Here is an 18,277-nt window from a genome sequence, read left to right as displayed (position 1 = left end):
CTCTAAAGTTCCTGCTGTCATCAGCTTGGGTAACAGTGACCCACTGGAAAAGCAGATCGCTTAAAAGATCTCCATAACTCGTTCTGTGACAAAAGCGATACATGGGGAGCTCAGAATGATTCAACGTTTTCCCCCACTTCTCCCTTGAGATCTTTTGGTTTTACTTTAAGCCCTGCAAGAATGCTGGATAAATGCCTTGACATTTGATAAATAAATAAGTAAATAAATACTTGATAAATGAACAAAGAAATAAATAAATAGATAAAAATCTGCAGGGCCAGCAGGTGGTGGGTGGTTAAGGCACTAGATCCTGCAAGGCCAACTCTGTGGTTCAAGTTCTGGATCCGGCAACTTGAAAAACACACCAGGCATGTGTGTACATGTCCAGGATTCCTAGGGGAGAATGGAGGAGAAGGGATGGCAGCACGGCTACCTCCCCCTCGCCCCCAGGGTGATTTTTCACTTTTCCTCTGTCTTTCTCAGGCAAGTGCATGCACCCTATGGCAAAAGTATCTTTTAAAAAATATGGGGCTCAGACACGCATATATGCCTACACGTGCATGTGCGCGCAATGCATGTTATACATGTTACAAGTATATAACCCATGTGTGTGCATGTGCCTTTGTATGCATATTCAGACATGTACACATGCAGAATCTCTCGAGCCTGTGTCAGAGTATTCAGAGCCAGCTATCCCGAGCATGAGCCCCGACATGGGCTTGAGCACCCTGCAGTGTGCAGGGCATGGTTTGGCCCAAGTGCCTCGCAGACATGCTTCTAAATCAGTCCACCACGCCACGCTGCACAATTGGGGTGAGTCCCGAGAGGTTGTGAGGCTCTGTTTCCCAGCATAGGCCTGGGGTGGTCTCGGCACTCTGGCCACGGCAATGCAGGGGGACGAGGGCTGAACCCAGATCACGGTGAGAAGTGCTCGAGCGTGCATTGTCACTTGGCCAGTGTCCATCTCACACCCATCCCACTCAGGGCCACGCCATGAAGTCAAAACTCCCAGAACGAACACTCCCCTTTTCAAAAAACCCAAACAGAATGGTTTGGAAAAAAAGAAAGAGGAAATACCCTTTTGAAAGGGATGTGACCTTGAGGTTACGCAGCTGCTCTGAGCCTTAGTTTCCTCATCTGTAAATAGGGCTAATAACGGCACCACTACCTCCCGAAGCAGGGGCGGGGGGCAAAGGTCAGGGTCAGCAGTGCCTCTGAGCCTCAGAGTCCTCGCTCACAGAGCAGGAGCAGCATGCCTGCCTGAGCCATTCGACGGGACATGCTTGTCACATAACAAGGCTCAGTAAACGAACGTGACAATCCCCGGCATCAGCCACGGCCTCTCAGGAGGTTCAGAATGAACAGCCTTGACATTCGCACTGTCTCCCAGGATCCAGCGGGGACAGGGTGCCCTGAGCAGCCATGGCCTCCATCTCTCACCATCCACTTAATGACTTTGTTGTCAATGGGGCTGGCGCCTTCTGAGGCAGTTAGGAGTCTCATTCACGGGACCAAATTAGAAAATGGTGAATGTTTAATAACAGTGGCTCCCACACCCACTAAACCCACAGGGCACCCGGAAGGGTGGTGGGGCCGGCTGGGGCAGAGAACTCCTCATGTCACCCACCATGATGGGCTGGGACAAGATGGCCTGGGGTCTCCAGAGGGCTCCCAGGGGGAGTCACAGTCCCCTCTGCATGTGTCACATTGCAGCTAGCAGGTGCCTGAAGACCTGCTGCAAGTATCAGGTCGCTGGGAAAGTCACCATGCATTCGGCTATGCTTTCTGTGCAGACATGCGTCACGACTTTCCTGACGACTCAATAGGTGTCCCTTTGCCATAAGACCTGAGCAAGCCCCTCAGTGGGAAAGGCAGAGACAAGGGCAGGACTCCAATGCCTGCTTGGGTCCCGCGCTCAATTCAAAGGGCCAGATGGGCACGGCTCTCTGCCGAAGTTCCTCTCTGAGAGCTGCTGTCTCATGCCAGCCCCCAGCCAGACCGCTCCCCAAGCCCTGAGACGGCCTCTGTCCTCTGCATGCTCCGTGCCAGGACAGATACAAAGCAGGCTGCCCTGGGAGTGGGTGAGGGGAAAGGTGAGGACCCGGAGGTTAAAAGCCAAGGTCAGCACTCCGTGCCTTCTGGCTGCCTGACCTTAGATAGATGAGTTCACGTCCCTGTGCCTGTGACCCTCTGTACGACGGCCGTAAAAACAGCCCAACTTACTGTGCACCTACAGGGCAAAATAAGATAGCGTACGAAACAAACCAGAGACGTGCAAATACACACACACACACACACACACACCCGTGCTCGCCGTGGCCTGCGTCAGTCTCAGATGCGGTTAAAAAGCCAGAATGGGCACAGGGGTCCATATCAGGCTGGCAGAGCTCAACAGATCCCAGCCCTGTGCATCGGCGGGATTTCTCTCAGCAAAACACTGATTAAATGCCTGCTCCGTGCCAAAGATCACAGCGGGCACTTTTGTTTAGCGTTCTGATCACTCTTGACAAAGACACAACGGTCTAAAAGATACAGCTTTACATGACTTTATAAAGATGAAACTGCCGTCCAGTGAGGCACCCAGAGCCCACAAGCCAGTGAACGCTAGTGTCGCCTCACCCCCAACGACCTGCTCTTCCTGCTTCGAGGGACCATGCAGTCCGTGGCCAACCACAGGGCTCCAGCTTCAGACAGCGAGGCCCAAACAAGTGCCACTAGTCACCGGCTGGAGGTGACATTGGTCACCAGCTGGGGGTGACATCAGGCGAGCTGATCAGCTATGCCATGTCCTAGTTTCCTTGTCTGTAAAATGAGAGTAGTAATTCTACCACCTACACCCCACGGCACCACTGCAAAGTGAAACAGTCCCCTCTGCAGAGAGGCCCGTGAGAGCAGCTGTCATACTATCCCTCGGTGCCAGTAGGAAGAAGGGGCCACGGAATTCTTTGTGGGACACACGGAACTTTATAGGAGGGCTTTCAAAAATGCATGGAAAAGAGGGAACCAGCAGTTAGCGTAATAGCTATGTCACTGGACTCCCACGTAGTCGACCGCGGTTCGCGTCCCGGACCCGGTGGCTTAAAAAACTCACGCCGGGTGCGTGTGCGTGTGTGCCCAAGATCCCGAGAGGAGAATGGAGGAGAAGGGATTGCGGCGTGACCATCCCCCCTGGGGGATGATTTCTCGCTTTCTGTCTCTATGTCTCTCTCTGTCTGTCTGGCGAGCGCATGTGCCCTATAGTGAAAACCTCTCAAAAAAAAAAAATGCATGGAAAAGACAAAGTATGCAAAAACCATGCATGGATTTCAGATTGTTTTGCAACAAAATAAACTCCTACTTTAATTCCACGAATATGTGAAGTCCCCTCTATGGTCTCACTGATTGCCGGAAACACTGCAAGTTTTAGGCAGAATCTCTGGGTCAGGAGCAATTGTTTCTCCAGGATTCCGGAAGCCTCTTCTGTCTCCCGCCCATGCTTAGGAGACACATTTCACTGAGGCTCATTCACAACCATTGATTTCTAATGGGGATGGAAAGCGCGGTTGGCTAAGTCCGGGCGGGGTGTCTTTGGTAAGAGGGTGAGTGTCTCTCATGGCCACCCTCTCACTCCCACCTTTGCCCAGGTCAGCCCCCACCTCACCCAAGATCCCCTCTGCTCTCTTCTCCACCTGCCTGCACCAGAGGCCAGCACACGGCCCCTTCGTGACCACTCTGGCCCTCAGCCAGGACCCGCACGGTGGGGTGTGGGCAGGGCAGCTGGCCCATGGTGTGCTTGATGCAGACATACTCTTTGGAAACTTTTTAAATTAAATCACCAGCGTACAATCGAAAGACTGGTGTGGAGAGGGTGGTGAGGCCGGTGCCTCCTGAGGCTGGTGCCTCCTGAGGCTGGTCTCAGAGTCCGCATGGCACACTCCCACTCTGGCATCTCCAACCCTGCCCCAACCCCATCTTTAACTCAAACAGCTAGATCCAGTCACCTCTGAAAGGGGACATCCCTCCCAAACTTGGAGGAGTCTCAGCAGGGAAGGGCAGGGTCGCCCCACTCCAGGAACCTTGGCCTTTCCCAAGGCCACACCCCTATAAAATGAGAGTAGTGATTCTACCGAGACAGATGAGGAACACCTCCTGCTCACAGTCAAGCTCTCGAAGATCCAGTTAACGTGACTTATTTTGTTTTTTTTTAAAGAAATATTTTATTTAATTAATCTTTGACTTATTTTGGTTTTTTTAAAGAAATATTTTATTTAATTAATTTATTTATTTAAATTTTATAAGAGAGGAACGGGGGGTGTGGGGGGAGTGAGAAAGCAAGCCACCAGGTCCAGGACTTGAACCACAGACAGCCACGTAGGAGTCCAGTGCCCTTAACCACCACGCTACCTGCCAGCCAGCCCCCACAGTTAGCGTGATTTTCAATATATGCTCAAATCTACCACTCTGGATGCCTTGCACCCACCCTGGCCCACCGCCACCCTCTCTGGCCTGGACTCACAGCAGCTTTTCAATGTCCCCCACCCCTGCTCCCTACAGTCCACTCCCCTCGGCTCAGCAGCTAGCGGCTCCTGCCAACCCCTGCATGGGGGTGTCCCTCCTGGCTCCACCTCACTCAGACCCCAAGCCCCAACACAAGGCCACGGTCGGCCCAGCCCTTCCTTGTCACCTCTGCTCCCACTGCAAGGCCTCCTCTGTCCTGAGACCACACCAGCTATGCCTGGCTGTGCCCCAGCTCGAGCACACCCCTCCAGAGCCCCACACCTGTTACTCCCTCACCGCTTCCCGTGCCCAGAGGTCACCATCTCAGGGAGGCCGTCGGCTCCCAGTTCTCCTCATCCTGACAGCTTCCCCAGAGGACTCACACCTTCCAACATACCATGCAACATTCCCCTTCACCCACCCAGGACATCAGCTCCAGGAGGGCAGGACTTGCATCTGTTTTGTTCTCTGTGTATTCCTGATGTCTAGCACCCAGTAGGGGCTTGGCAAATAATCTGAGTGAGTGAATGAGCCAGTGGACCTCTGCAATCTCAGAACACTCTCCTTTTCCACCCTTTTCCAAAGCTCAAGCCCCTGATCCCTACACAGGCCTCGTTTCCTTCTCCTCTCCTGGAGGTTCCATTGAACCTTCTACAGTCGCCAACACGGCAGCCCTGATGGAGATGACTAAGCATCAAGACCCGCTCCTGTGTCATGTCTTACAAGCAGGAGAGAGGCCGACCCCTCATCCACACGGAGTTTTCGCAAATAGGAGCCGACACGCCCAGCAATTGCCAGAAGAGCACCGCACCCGTCAGGACTCCAGCTTTGCCTGGAAGGAGAAAAGCTCCTCTGGCTTTTTGTCCTTTCCTACACAGCATCCAGGGCGAGGGGCAGATAGCACGAGAACTGAGATCTGGCAGGATGCGCATCAGCCTCCGGTCACTTTTCCAGACAGAAGCCTGAAGACTCTGCCAGCCGGCCGGCCAGCCAGGAGTCGGGGTCGGGAAGCCTGGACAGGTGCACCACAGGCCCCCGCGCTGCCCTGCAGAGCTCGGTACTGTTCCCCAAGATGAAATGAGAGCGATCGGGTTTCTGCAACCGTGAGGAATTCCTCGTAAAGGCACTGGCCATGTTTTTTCCGTATGTCTGAACATCTGCTCAAGAGAATCAAGCGCATTATCTTTGGAGGTGAGTACTGCAGTCCGACACGCTTGCATTTTGATTACTCTTGAACTAACGGATGGCCTTTGGATCACTCTGTCAGCTGAAACCCTGTCCAGGGAGTGGTAAGAATAGCATCTTCGAAAACCCAGCACCAGAGTGGATGAGGGACAGAACCAGCTACCCTCTCCTGGCGTTTCTGCATGGAGCACAGTTGAAGAGTCTGGAAGCAGCCGGGAAGGACTCTGTGACAACGGCCTCATACAGGCCATTCTCAACGCGGGTATTATTAGATCCCATAAGCTGAAGAGCTATGGAAACCCTGAAAGCCCAACCTTGTGAAGCGGATTTGAAAGGCAGTTTTGTGCACCAAAGGCCCACTGCATCCCGTCCTGAAATAGAACAGGGGAGTGATGGCAGGCATCCACCACGGAGCAGGGGGCTCCTTCCAGATGAGTGCAGTGGCTCCGTTTCTCATGGGGGACCCACAGGCCAAAGTCAGACCAATGAATTAGGACTCGGCGGTTTCTCTGAAAGGATACTAGGCTCCCCGAGGAGCTACCTGGATCCAGCTGTTAACGGCGCTCCCTTCCCAATGGCGAGTTTTAGAAATCACAGAACCAGACCGCTCTCTCGTCTCCCTTCCTGTCTGACAAGTCCTGAAGTCACACAGTTCTGATTTACTCCAGAGGATATGAACCTGGGGATCTTTGTCTTGACCCAAATCTAGTCCATGTTTCCTATAGTGGCCACAACTTAAAACTCAGAAATTTCATATAAAAATTCATATTCCAGGTCAACCAATGGGTGTAGTGGGGAAGGTGGCTAGGTCCCACATGGCCAACTATGTGGTTCAAGTCCCATACTTGATGGCTTTAAAAAACATCAGGGGAACCAGTAGATGGTATAATGGTTACATTGCTGGACTACCACATAGTTGACTGTGGTTCGAGTCCTGAGCCTGGCAGCTTGAAAGATGCCGGACGTGTTGTATGCATGTCCAAGATCTCAAGAGAACGGAGGAGAAGGGATTGCAGTGTGGCCATCTGCCCTGGGAGGTGATTTCTGTCTCTCCAGCGAGCATATGCATCGTATAGCAAAAAATCTCTCTCAAAAAAAAAGCCCAAATCCCAAAGAGGGAAAGATGGAGGAAAAGGGATTGTGACGTGACCATTCCCCGGGGATTGATTTCTTCTTTTCCCAGTCTCTTTCTCTCTGCCTGTCTCTTTCTGGTAAGTACATGCATCCTTTTGCAAATTATAAAAATATAAATAAATAAATAAATAATTCATATTCCTCGCTCCTCTTTTTAAAGATGAGAACTTTAAACCCAGTAACATCACATATAAATTCTCATAGGCGCAACCTCTAGGGACTGAATAGGGACTGCCTCCTTGGGACCAGGCATTTGCTCTGCTGTGCCGTACTCCCCACTACTCCCTACTGTCCCAGACACTTAGCCATTTCTGACATTTCAGGTCATTGCGTGGCTCCCAAGGTCGTCAGTGTGTGATCCTGATCATGCAGCCTCTTTCTTGTTCTCTCCTTGTCCACTGTGGGTTGTTACTGAGGGTGTGGCTATGAGCCCTTGTGTATGAATATTCATGAGCTGCCTGGTGATGAACTATGTGGTACTGAGGACCCCACAGGTCTGAAAGTTGGCAAGTTCAGGACCTGCTGTCTGAGCTCCAGCCTCGCGTACCCAACTGCCTGCTCCATGTCTCAAGCCCTTCCTACTGCTGTGCCCCAGATTGAACCTGAAATCTTCCTGCAAAAACCTTGTTTTCTCTAAGCCTTCCAACACACACACACCTGGTGGGACTATCCACCCGGCTACTGCCCTTTCACCTCCCAACCTGAGTCCTGGCGATCACACCATGGGACCCATCCTTCCTCCTCCCACTGCCCTGTCCCAGTCTTCATAGTGGGGTCTGCCCCCACGTTGCCACAGCCTAACACACTGGTCTCCCTGCTTCCTCCCTGATACCTAATCTCATTTCCAGACAGAAGCCCAAGTGACCATAAAAGCCTTAAGTCAGAAGCACATTCCTCCCCTACTCAAAACACATCACTTTTTTCTCCAGCCCTGGAATAAAGTCCTAGGTCCTCCTCCTGGCTTTTGAGCCCTGCACAGCCTGGACTTCCAACCCTCACCCCGCAAGCCCTCCTGGACTCGGCGGTTTCTCTGAAAGGATACTAGGCTCCCCGAGGAGCTACCTGGATCCAGCTGTTAACGGCGCTCCCTTCCCAATGGCGAGTTTTAGAAATCACAGAACCAGACCGCTCTCTCGTCTCCCTTCCTGTCTGACAAGTCCTGAAGTCACACAGTTCTGATTTACTCCAGAGGATATGAACCTGGGGATCTTTGTCTTGACCCAAATCTAGTCCATGTTTCCTATAGTGGCCACAACTTAAAACTCAGAAATTTCATATAAAAATTCATATTCCAGGTCAACCAATGGGTGTAGTGGGGAAGGTGGCTAGGTCCCACATGGCCAACTATGTGGTTCAAGTCCCATACTTGATGGCTTTAAAAAACATCAGGGGAACCAGTAGATGGTATAATGGTTACATTGCTGGACTACCACATAGTTGACTGTGGTTCGAGTCCTGAGCCTGGCAGCTTGAAAGATGCCGGACGTGTTGTATGCATGTCCAAGATCTCAAGAGAACGGAGGAGAAGGGATTGCAGTGTGGCCATCTGCCCTGGGAGGTGATTTCTGTCTCTCCAGCGAGCATATGCATCGTATAGCAAAAAATCTCTCTCAAAAAAAAAGCCCAAATCCCAAAGAGGGAAAGATGGAGGAAAAGGGATTGTGACGTGACCATTCCCCGGGGATTGATTTCTTCTTTTCCCAGTCTCTTTCTCTCTGCCTGTCTCTTTCTGGTAAGTACATGCATCCTTTTGCAAATTATAAAAATATAAATAAATAAATAAATAATTCATATTCCTCGCTCCTCTTTTTAAAGATGAGAACTTTAAACCCAGTAACATCACATATAAATTCTCATAGGCGCAACCTCTAGGGACTGAATAGGGACTGCCTCCTTGGGACCAGGCATTTGCTCTGCTGTGCCGTACTCCCCACTACTCCCTACTGTCCCAGACACTTAGCCATTTCTGACATTTCAGGTCATTGCGTGGCTCCCAAGGTCGTCAGTGTGTGATCCTGATCATGCAGCCTCTTTCTTGTTCTCTCCTTGTCCACTGTGGGTTGTTACTGAGGGTGTGGCTATGAGCCCTTGTGTATGAATATTCATGAGCTGCCTGGTGATGAACTATGTGGTACTGAGGACCCCACAGGTCTGAAAGTTGGCAAGTTCAGGACCTGCTGTCTGAGCTCCAGCCTCGCGTACCCAACTGCCTGCTCCATGTCTCAAGCCCTTCCTACTGCTGTGCCCCAGATTGAACCTGAAATCTTCCTGCAAAAACCTTGTTTTCTCTAAGCCTTCCAACACACACACACCTGGTGGGACTATCCACCCGGCTACTGCCCTTTCACCTCCCAACCTGAGTCCTGGCGATCACACCATGGGACCCATCCTTCCTCCTCCCACTGCCCTGTCCCAGTCTTCATAGTGGGGTCTGCCCCCACGTTGCCACAGCCTAACACACTGGTCTCCCTGCTTCCTCCCTGATACCTAATCTCATTTCCAGACAGAAGCCCAAGTGACCATAAAAGCCTTAAGTCAGAAGCACATTCCTCCCCTACTCAAAACACATCACTTTTTTCTCCAGCCCTGGAATAAAGTCCTAGGTCCTCCTCCTGGCTTTTGAGCCCTGCACAGCCTGGACTTCCAACCCTCACCCCGCAAGCCCTCCTAGCCAGCCCTCCTCAGACCCTCACACACTGAGGGCTTCCCTTCCACAGGCCCTTTGCATGTGCTTACTCTCTCACCATACCCTAAGAAAGACAGAGGGAGGCCATCCTTAAACTCTGCTGGCTCTGTCACCTGCTGTCCCAGGTTCCAACTGATAAGTCACCTCCTCAGAGAGACCTGCCTTCTAAAGCAGGTATCCTAAGTCTGTCTCTTGGCCTGGAATGTTGTGGCAGGGCAGTTACCTCCAAGTCCTGAATCCAGAGGATAGGCTCGTAATCCACTTGAGTCCAGGTGTCGGCCCACAGACCCAGGCCTCCCTGACCCACCCACATCTCAGCACCAGTCACACCAAACTGTCCTGGCCAGCTCTGCACCTCTGGCAGCCCCTGCCCTCCGACAGGACAGGAACCCTGCGGTGCTGGCCAGCAGCACAGTGTTACCAGCACCCAGCGTCATGCCCGGCACGCAGCAGGTCCTCAGCACAACAGCGGCCGAATGAGTGAGGCATGAGATCCGGAATGTGTTTAAGGGTTTGGGACAAACTTTCTTCCAAGACCAAAGGGCATTCCAAAAAAACAAAAACATGCGTGGTGCATGCTTAGGATTCTTAATTTGATATTTAAGGAGAGAGAATGAAGTGGTCTTGCTCTCAATTTATTTTTTACATAAAGAGAAGCATAAAACCATGAGGCATGCAAAAAAAAAAAAAAATGAAGTTCTAGAGTATGGCAAATAAAAACACAAAGGGTGGGGACGAATAACCGAGAGGGAGAACTGCAGCAGAGCACAGAAATAGAAGCAGCCGTGGAGAGAAAGAGAAAGCCCCCCAGGAGAGAGCACGTGGGCAAGCTACAGACAGGCCTCCACTGCTCTTCGAGAGTGACAGAGCAGCCCTCCAGGTTTCGAGGGGGTTTCACACCTACTTAAATGGCTAAGAGCAGCAGTCTCCCAAAAGTCTCCTCTCTTCTTCACACCAAGGTTTCTTGTTTAATAACTGACTCCCTATTACAAACACAGAGATTGACACATTTCATTTCAAACGAGAAAAATCTAGTCAAGTTACTGTTTTTTTAAAATCATTCCACTTTGCACCTTTTGAGGCAGTGGCTACATACATTTAAATCACACGCTGGGTTTTCTATGTTAAAGGCAGGAAGAGGGTGCTGTCGGAGGGAGAGGTGCAAACATCGGGACAGAACAGCAGGTGTTTTGAACCGTGCATGGCCTCCTCCTTTCTCCCCACGGCCCCACACCCCAGTGGAAGAGTGAGCTGAGCCCAGCTCCTTCCTGGCCACAACCAACTGGACTAGTGGTTGGAGTCTCCCAACTGGGACCAATTAGGATCTCCTCGAGAATCTGAATTTGGGTTCTGATGAGCTGGGCATGGGCCTCGAACTGTACCGTGTGTCAGAAGGGGAAAGGAGTAGCTGCCAAGGGTGGTGGGCCTTTTTCCACCAGTCTTTCTCTGTATGAGTGAGAGTCAAGGAAAGTTGGTCTGCAGAGAGACAGAGATGATCAGAAAAACTCTGTAGTAATAGAAGCTACAGTGTGGAAATACCAGCCCCGCCCCTTAGCTAAGACCTTGAACAAACTCCTTGACCTCCGTGGCCTAACCGCAACCTACTTCATAGGATTCTTGAGGATGAAATCAGTTAACACATTTCAGCACTTAAAAGATGGTCTCACATAGAGCCACAGCAGATGCTAAATGTTTATTACTACTATCATCTTGCTAAAACGTAAGCTCTCAAGGGTGAGAATTCCAGCTGGTTTGTTCATATCATCTCTCTCAATTGAGCACTGGGCCTGGTACAAAGTAGGTGCTCAGTAAACACCTGTCCAATTACCAGTGAATAAAGATACCTCACAGTCTGAAATGGGGAAACCAAGGAAAGAGCCTCCTAAATCTCTTTATCTCTGTTCTTACTCCATGCAGAGCAGTCAGAGCAGGGTCTTGTCAAAGCCTAAACCAGATCATGTGTCTTTCTTGCTTTTTGTATCTTTGGGGTATAAGTCCCACTGTCTTCCATGGCCGCGCAGGTGCTGCAGGCTCTGGCCCCCTCCTCCCACCTGTCTTCTTCTGGCTCTTCGTGCTCAATCATGCCAACCTCTATAAGTTCCTCTGACATGGTCTACTTCCCTCTGCCTCAGGCATGTGCATCCTCAGCCCCGTCTCTTCCTCGGGGAAACCTTAGCTGATATTCTTCCCCACCCACATGACCTCCCCTGTTTTACGCCCAATGAATCAGTCACAAGATCTGAAAAGCATTTACTGTTTTAGAACAAACCAGAGCTCCACACTTTTCCTTCATGCCACCTGCCACAGCTTGTGTGATCACCATTTGTGTAACTAGACAATGTCTCTCTCCCCTCCCAGCCAGGAGCTCTGGGGTGAAGACAGCATAACTTTTCTTCGCCTTTGTATTTCACCATTGAGCACAATACGTGTCACAGACATAGGTGCTTAGCAAGTACTTGTGCGTGAATCCACTTGTTGAATGTATTGATTGAACAAAGAACTCTTAGACCCTGACTCCCACGTCCAAGTATTCTTGAGTTCAATTTCCTGCCCTAGTTTTAACGCGATATCCCAGCAGCCTCCTCATACAATTCTTTTTTCCTAATCTGTTTTGAATGAGTTTCTCTCTCTATTACTATAAGTCGTTGACTGAAAAATACAATTTCATGGCAATCTCTAAGCCAGGAGAGGCCCATCCTAAAATAGATAAGCCTTGATCAATAATGATATGAAGACTTTCTTTCACAAATTAAAAAAAAAAAATCCAATTTGCAGTTTAGCCACAGTAAATAGAAACAGACAGCCCTCCAAAAATAGAAAACAGAGCTAAGGTATACAAGGCCACTGATTTCACACGTCAGACAGCATGCAGCCTACGACTCGGGTCCCTGAGAGGAAGCAGGCAGTAAGACGAACCCACATTCACTCCAGCTCCCTGCTTGGGGAGAGCTTCCTACCACATGCTAGGAATGGCGTTTCTAGTCATCAATATCTTTTATGAAAAGCATGGTGATCTACCTGGACTAAAGAGACAGAGTTCAGAGATCCAGGCTGTAGACACAGCTGGAAGCTGTGGGTAAGGCATCAGAGAAGAAGAAGCTGCTAGGAGAACCTTCAAGTCCTTGGCCAAGGGCCGGGCTACGGAAGTACAGAAAAAGACAGTGCAAGGTTTACCAGACAACAACTGCTATAGGGTAGGGAGATTAGAAGTGGAGCAGAGCTGGCCTACTAGAGTTTCAGGCCACCAGAGTAGAGCGTTTTTGCAATCAAGCACTCAGAAAGGCCATGCCTTAGAATTCAGCACATATCTTAAAGTACAGGCTGCTACATACTTGTCTAACAGGGACTAAAACCAATCCTCAATTAGATTAACAAAGAAAAGAGCTTCCAGGCTCAGCCACATCAAGTTAGAAATGCCTTGTGCTTTCCACAAGTATAAAATAGAGCCTACATAAATTTAGGTTCACTTGCCAGTAACTGAACTGCCTTTAGAAGAAGATATATATATATATCTTCTATATCTAATGTGTATTGTCATCACAATGTCAGAATACAGTCGACAATTACTAGGCATGCATAGAAAGAGGAATGTGTGACCGAGGGTTGAAAAAAAAATCAATGAATAGAAACAAATTCCAAAATTACTACAATGTCTGATTTAGAAAAAGCAACTGCCAGGACTTAACCATTTCTTCATACAAACAGTCTCTGACTTAAAAAGCTTCAACTTACACATTTTTGGCTTACAATGGTACAAAAGCAATACACAGTCAGTAATGCATTTTCAACATAAGGTATTTTTAACTGATAATGGGTTTATCCATACATAACCCCATTTTAATTGAGGAACATCTCTATTATTATAGAAGTCCATAACCAGAGGTACATACCCAAAGCACCTGTGGAGATTTGGCGGTCTGGGATTTTTGTTTGTTTGGTCTGGACTCTCCTCATGTTATGAAGTTTCTACTTAAGTATTTTGAAAGAAGCTCAAGAATCTACATGTTTAAGAACCACTGTAGGGGGTTCTGATGCTCACTTTGCATGAACTAGGTTCTTATCATGGAATACTTCCACTTTGAAACTAATATAAAAGAAGTTACATTAATTTAAAAGTATTGAAAGTTCTAATTAATCAAGCTGGTTGGTGGGCACCAGTGAGCAGTGCCTAGTTAGCCAAGCTATACAATGAAGAATATTTCAACTCTATTTTAAAGAGGGAAAAGAAGCACACTTCTCTACTTATTTTGAAAAATTATGAGATTATATCAAAACCATGAACATAAACTATATTGATTAAGAAAAAAAAAACAGGAGGAAATGTTCATGTATAAGATAAAGTAAAAAAATAAAATCAGAGTATAAACTACATGCTCATTACAGCATCATGTATATAAACATATAGTAACAGAGACTGGCATGTTTATGAATAGAAAAAAGACAACAGAAATAAATCAAAATACTAATAACAATAAGCTTTATGTAGGTTACATGTAGTTTTAATTGTTCATATTTTTCTGTATTTTACAAGAGTATATATTGTTTTTCCTCAATGAACTCTCACCTGAATCTTAAGATGGTGACTTCAGAAACCTCAATACACAAACCTTTGTAAAACTTCAGAAGTTTCTCAATCAGAAAGAGAAGGGAAGAATTATCTTGCACATAAGTATGGTTATTATCCTTATCTAACTGAAAAAGACATTCCTCTCTGGCTTCTAAGTAGCTGGATTAGCTTTGGATACTACTTCAATCTCAAATTTCTCATCTTCAAAGGACTAAAAGCATGAGACACATACTCAGCCCAACAAGCAATAAGCAATGGTTTAACTGAAGTGAATCACCTGCTAACAACTATGGGGCATAGAAGGAAGAGAATTCAAGTTCATACCTGAACCACAGGGTGGCCTCCAGTTGGAGCTTTCACAGCCCCTCGGCTGCCTTCTGTCTCATAGTGAGCCCGGTGATGTGGCTTGGGCTGTACCTCAATCCGCAGCTCATAGGAGCCTGACTGATTGGAGAGTGGCCACTCCAGTGGAGGGAGGGATGCAGTCACCGGAATGCTGAAGGAGGAAATGGTATCAGTCATGTGTACAATAAACCCAAATCAGTCAACCTGTACAATAAATGTAAATGGTCCCTTTTCTAAAAAGGGAATATGAATATGAATAAAATACTAGATGCTAAAGAAGCACATATCACTCAGATATCACAGGTAAGGCTTTTGCTTTCTCTTCCACCTCGATGAAGATAATGTGAGTGACATCTCAATTTATGAAGCTAATTTTATTATATGTAACTTCTAGATTGTTTCTAACTGTTGTAACTTATATTCTCTAGAAATTTTGAGCAGCATAATCCCCCACCTATTCAAAACACCCCTTAGCAAGAATGTTTTTCTGGGACCAGCAGTTAGCGTAATGGCTATGTCGCTGGACTCCCACGTAGTCGACCGCAGTTTGAGTCCCGGACCCAGTGGCTTAAACTCACACCGGCCGCATGTGCGTGCATGCCCAAGATCCCGAGAGGAGAATGGAGGAGAAGGGATTGCGGTGTGGCCATCCCCCCTGGGGGATGATTTCTCACTTTCTATCTCTCTGTCTGTCTGTCTGGCGAGCGCACGTGCCCTATAGCAAAAACCTCTCCAAAAAAAAAAAGAATGTTTTTCTTTCCCAGAGGAATATGGGAGAAAGAATTTTTAAGTGGAAATCAGGGGGCTCAAATGAGTCATTAATTGTCATTTGACTTTAAATAAGCAACTCCACTACTCTTATCCACAGTCTCTTATATCCACATAGAAATTGGACTAGATGGCATCTGAGAATTATTAGAGCTCTCATTTCTGTGTCTGATGATCTCTCTTGAAAGCACATTTAAGGGAGAGGACATTCCCAGTCAGTCATTACTTGGGTCAAGTGCTGAATATCTAACCATACGGAGGTGCTAGTTCGGATATTGATAAGCATACCATTTAAATCCCTAATATTTACTGAAGAGCAATTGTCAAGAACATTACTATAGTTACACACCCACGTTCAAGTTCCAGCTCTCCTTCCACCTACTTACGTAGGACTTTGATCAAATGCTTCTACTTCCCTGGGCTTTAGTTTCCTCAATTGTGAAATGGGGACACTGAGGTAATATAAAGAGCTCAGCACAATAAGTGCTCAATAAATATAAGCTATAATTACTTTTCCTATAATATATATTTCCAGTATGCAGTTATTTCCTACAGATTACCTGGCTTACTACCGTATTACAGATCTTACGTTTGAAGTTGTAAGATCTATGAGGGTATGTATTAAGTTTTATTTACTTATAGAGTCTCAACTTTACTCAGCATATACAGTAGGGATGTGATATGTGGTTAAAATTGTGTAATTTAAGGAGCCAGCAGGTGGCGTGATGGTTAAGGGCGCTAGACTCCCACATGGCCGACCACGGTTCAAGTCCTGGACTGAGCAGTTTGCTTTCTCACTTTTTCTTTCTCATGGCCGATCACGGTTCAAGTTCTGGGCCTGGTGGCTTGCTTTCTCATTTTCTCTCTCTCTGTCACTCACTGGTCAAATTAAAATAAATATTTAAATAAAATAATTCTTAAAAAATAATTATGTCATTTAAGAGCTCTTGAAGCTATGTCTAGACCATTTCTCTGCACTTTGAAGAATACAAAGGCATCACCCCAAAATCATAGAGTGGCACACAACCAAGGGTCCAACTTATGTATCTTGACTCAAAGTCCGCACATCACTCATATTCCCACATTGCTTCTCATCCTACTAAGTGATTTAAAACAGGTCTGAGAAAATACTTCATTTGTGGAATGACTCTAGAACCATGCCTGGCATGTGACAGATCCTCAATGGATATTCAGTGGGTGAATGACTAGACAGATGGGTAGAAGAATATATGGACAGAGGAATACAGGAGCACATTTATTCGAAGAACCACTGTGCAGTGAAAGTAGCTTTCATTGCAAATGCATGGATTTGTCACTATGCCCTGGCTTTTTACATATGGCAGAAATCGTGTGTTCAATCCAAGCATTCTTTTCCACTTATCTCAGGGCTGCTAGAAATTGACATGATCAACTGGACTTAAGCACTGGCTACGAAGCCAGTTCCATTTCTTCTGTGTCACAGCAGAGGCCAAGGAGAGAATGGCAGGGGTGGGGGTGGGGGGAGTTAGGATCTTTTAAAACGCCATCAGAGTCGGAGTCCAGCTTAAATATATAACTGAACCTAAAATCATATCCTCACTATGTAAGCAATTCTCCATTCCTTCCTCTGGCCAGACTGCCTTCTGAAGCCTTTTTTACCCTGGAGTCTCAAAACTACCCGAGGTGCCCTCGTTTCTACCTTAGTTACAGTGCCAAGAAGGCTTCAAGCCTCTGCCTACAGCCAGAGTGCCACATGTGTTAATGCTCTTATTCCTATCACATGTGCACATTAAAATGTTCACAAGTTTGCAAAATAAGACTCGTTTTCAAAAATCCCTTCAGCCTGTCTTAATACTTATCAAAGTACTGAAAAACTTTCTCAATAGAAGATTCAGTGGGAAATTTCCAAGTTTCAGCATATAATTTTGTTTGGTTCTTGAATAGGTATTTGGCAGTGAGATGCAATCATAAGAATTGGACCATTGTGGGGCAAGGAGGTGGCCTGGTGGTTAAAGGAGCTGGGCTCCCACATGGCCGACCATGGTTCAAGTCCCAGACCTGGCAGCTTGCTTTCTCACTTTCCCTCTCGCTCTACCCCTTTCTGGTCAAATTAAAGTAAGTATGTAAGTAAATAAACAAATAAAGTTCAATAAATAATTCTTTAAAAAATAAAAAGAATTAGACCATCGGATACAGCCTTAAATCTGCATTGGAATCCCGGGTTCTGCTGAGCTGTCCACACACCCTGAGATAAACGTTATCATGAGGCCCCTGGACACTGCATCCTCTCAACAGGACAAAAATTCTGACCATTTGGGAACCAGCAGTTAGCATAATGGCTATGTCGCTGGACTCCCACGTAGTCGATCGTGGTTCGCGTCCCGGACCCGGTGGCTTAAAACTCTTGCTGGGCGTGTGTGTGTGTGTGTGCCCAAGATCCTGAGAGGAGAATGGAGGAGAAGGGATTGTGGTGTGGCCATCCCCCTAGGGGGTGATTTCTCACTTTCTGTCTCTATGTCTCTCTCTGTCTGTCTGGCGAGCGCACACGCCCTATAGCAAAAACCTCTCCAAAAAAAAAAAAATCTGAAAAAAATTCTGACCACTATCTCACTGGCTGAAAAAGATGGGCACCTTCTAGGGACAAAAGCATCCTAACACTCAGAATCTCTCAAATCAAGCTGCAGAGGATTTTATAAACAATAAAGTCTCAGATAAATATACCCCAATCACATTTTATATGGATATTCCTCTCCACTCTCAGTCGTTAATAAAACTGTGGTCCAGAGACTGATCCATAACTGAAACATCAAGGAGCCAGGAATCCTGGCTCCAGTTCCCACCTGGGACTGAGGGCTTGTCACATCATCGCTGAACTCAAATGTCCCAATGTGCTCCAGGGATCGGTCTTGGTCAGCGCCTCCTGAGGTGGCTCTGTGAAGCCACAGTTGCAGAGCTCAGAACGCTCTATCGAGCCAGGTGTCCTTGCAGGCACTAAACATTCTGTCCACATCAAGGGCTCTGAGAAGGCCTGGACGAGGGCATCTACTGAACTTCGTTCAACCCAGAAACCCCTTTTTAAGAACACTGGTCTAACCAGAGGATAAGTCACGCTGCAGACCTCCACAACACCATTCCTG

At 47.5% G+C, this 18,277-nt stretch overlaps 1 protein-coding gene across 5 annotated transcripts in view; it reads right to left on the bottom strand.

Moving 5' to 3' along the window:
• Positions 1-18,277, bottom strand: part of NFATC2 (nuclear factor of activated T cells 2) — a 181,831-nt gene that overhangs the window by 130,241 nt on the left and 33,313 nt on the right. For all 5 annotated transcript variants that reach the window (XM_014591178.2, XM_027775060.1, XM_006141262.3 and 2 more), the window contains one exon: positions 14,373-14,544. In XM_014591178.2, coding sequence (XP_014446664.1) covers positions 14,373-14,544 — 172 coding nt within the window. The remainder of the gene's footprint in view (positions 1-14,372; positions 14,545-18,277) is intronic.

The sequence above is a fragment of the Tupaia chinensis genome, unplaced genomic scaffold (assembly GCF_000334495.1).
Source record: "Tupaia chinensis unplaced genomic scaffold, TupChi_1.0 Scaffold000049_1, whole genome shotgun sequence".
Taxonomy (NCBI): domain Eukaryota; kingdom Metazoa; phylum Chordata; class Mammalia; order Scandentia; family Tupaiidae; genus Tupaia; species Tupaia belangeri.
The sequence above is the reverse complement of the archived record's forward strand: the minus strand, read 5'-3'. Positions and strand labels throughout refer to the sequence as shown.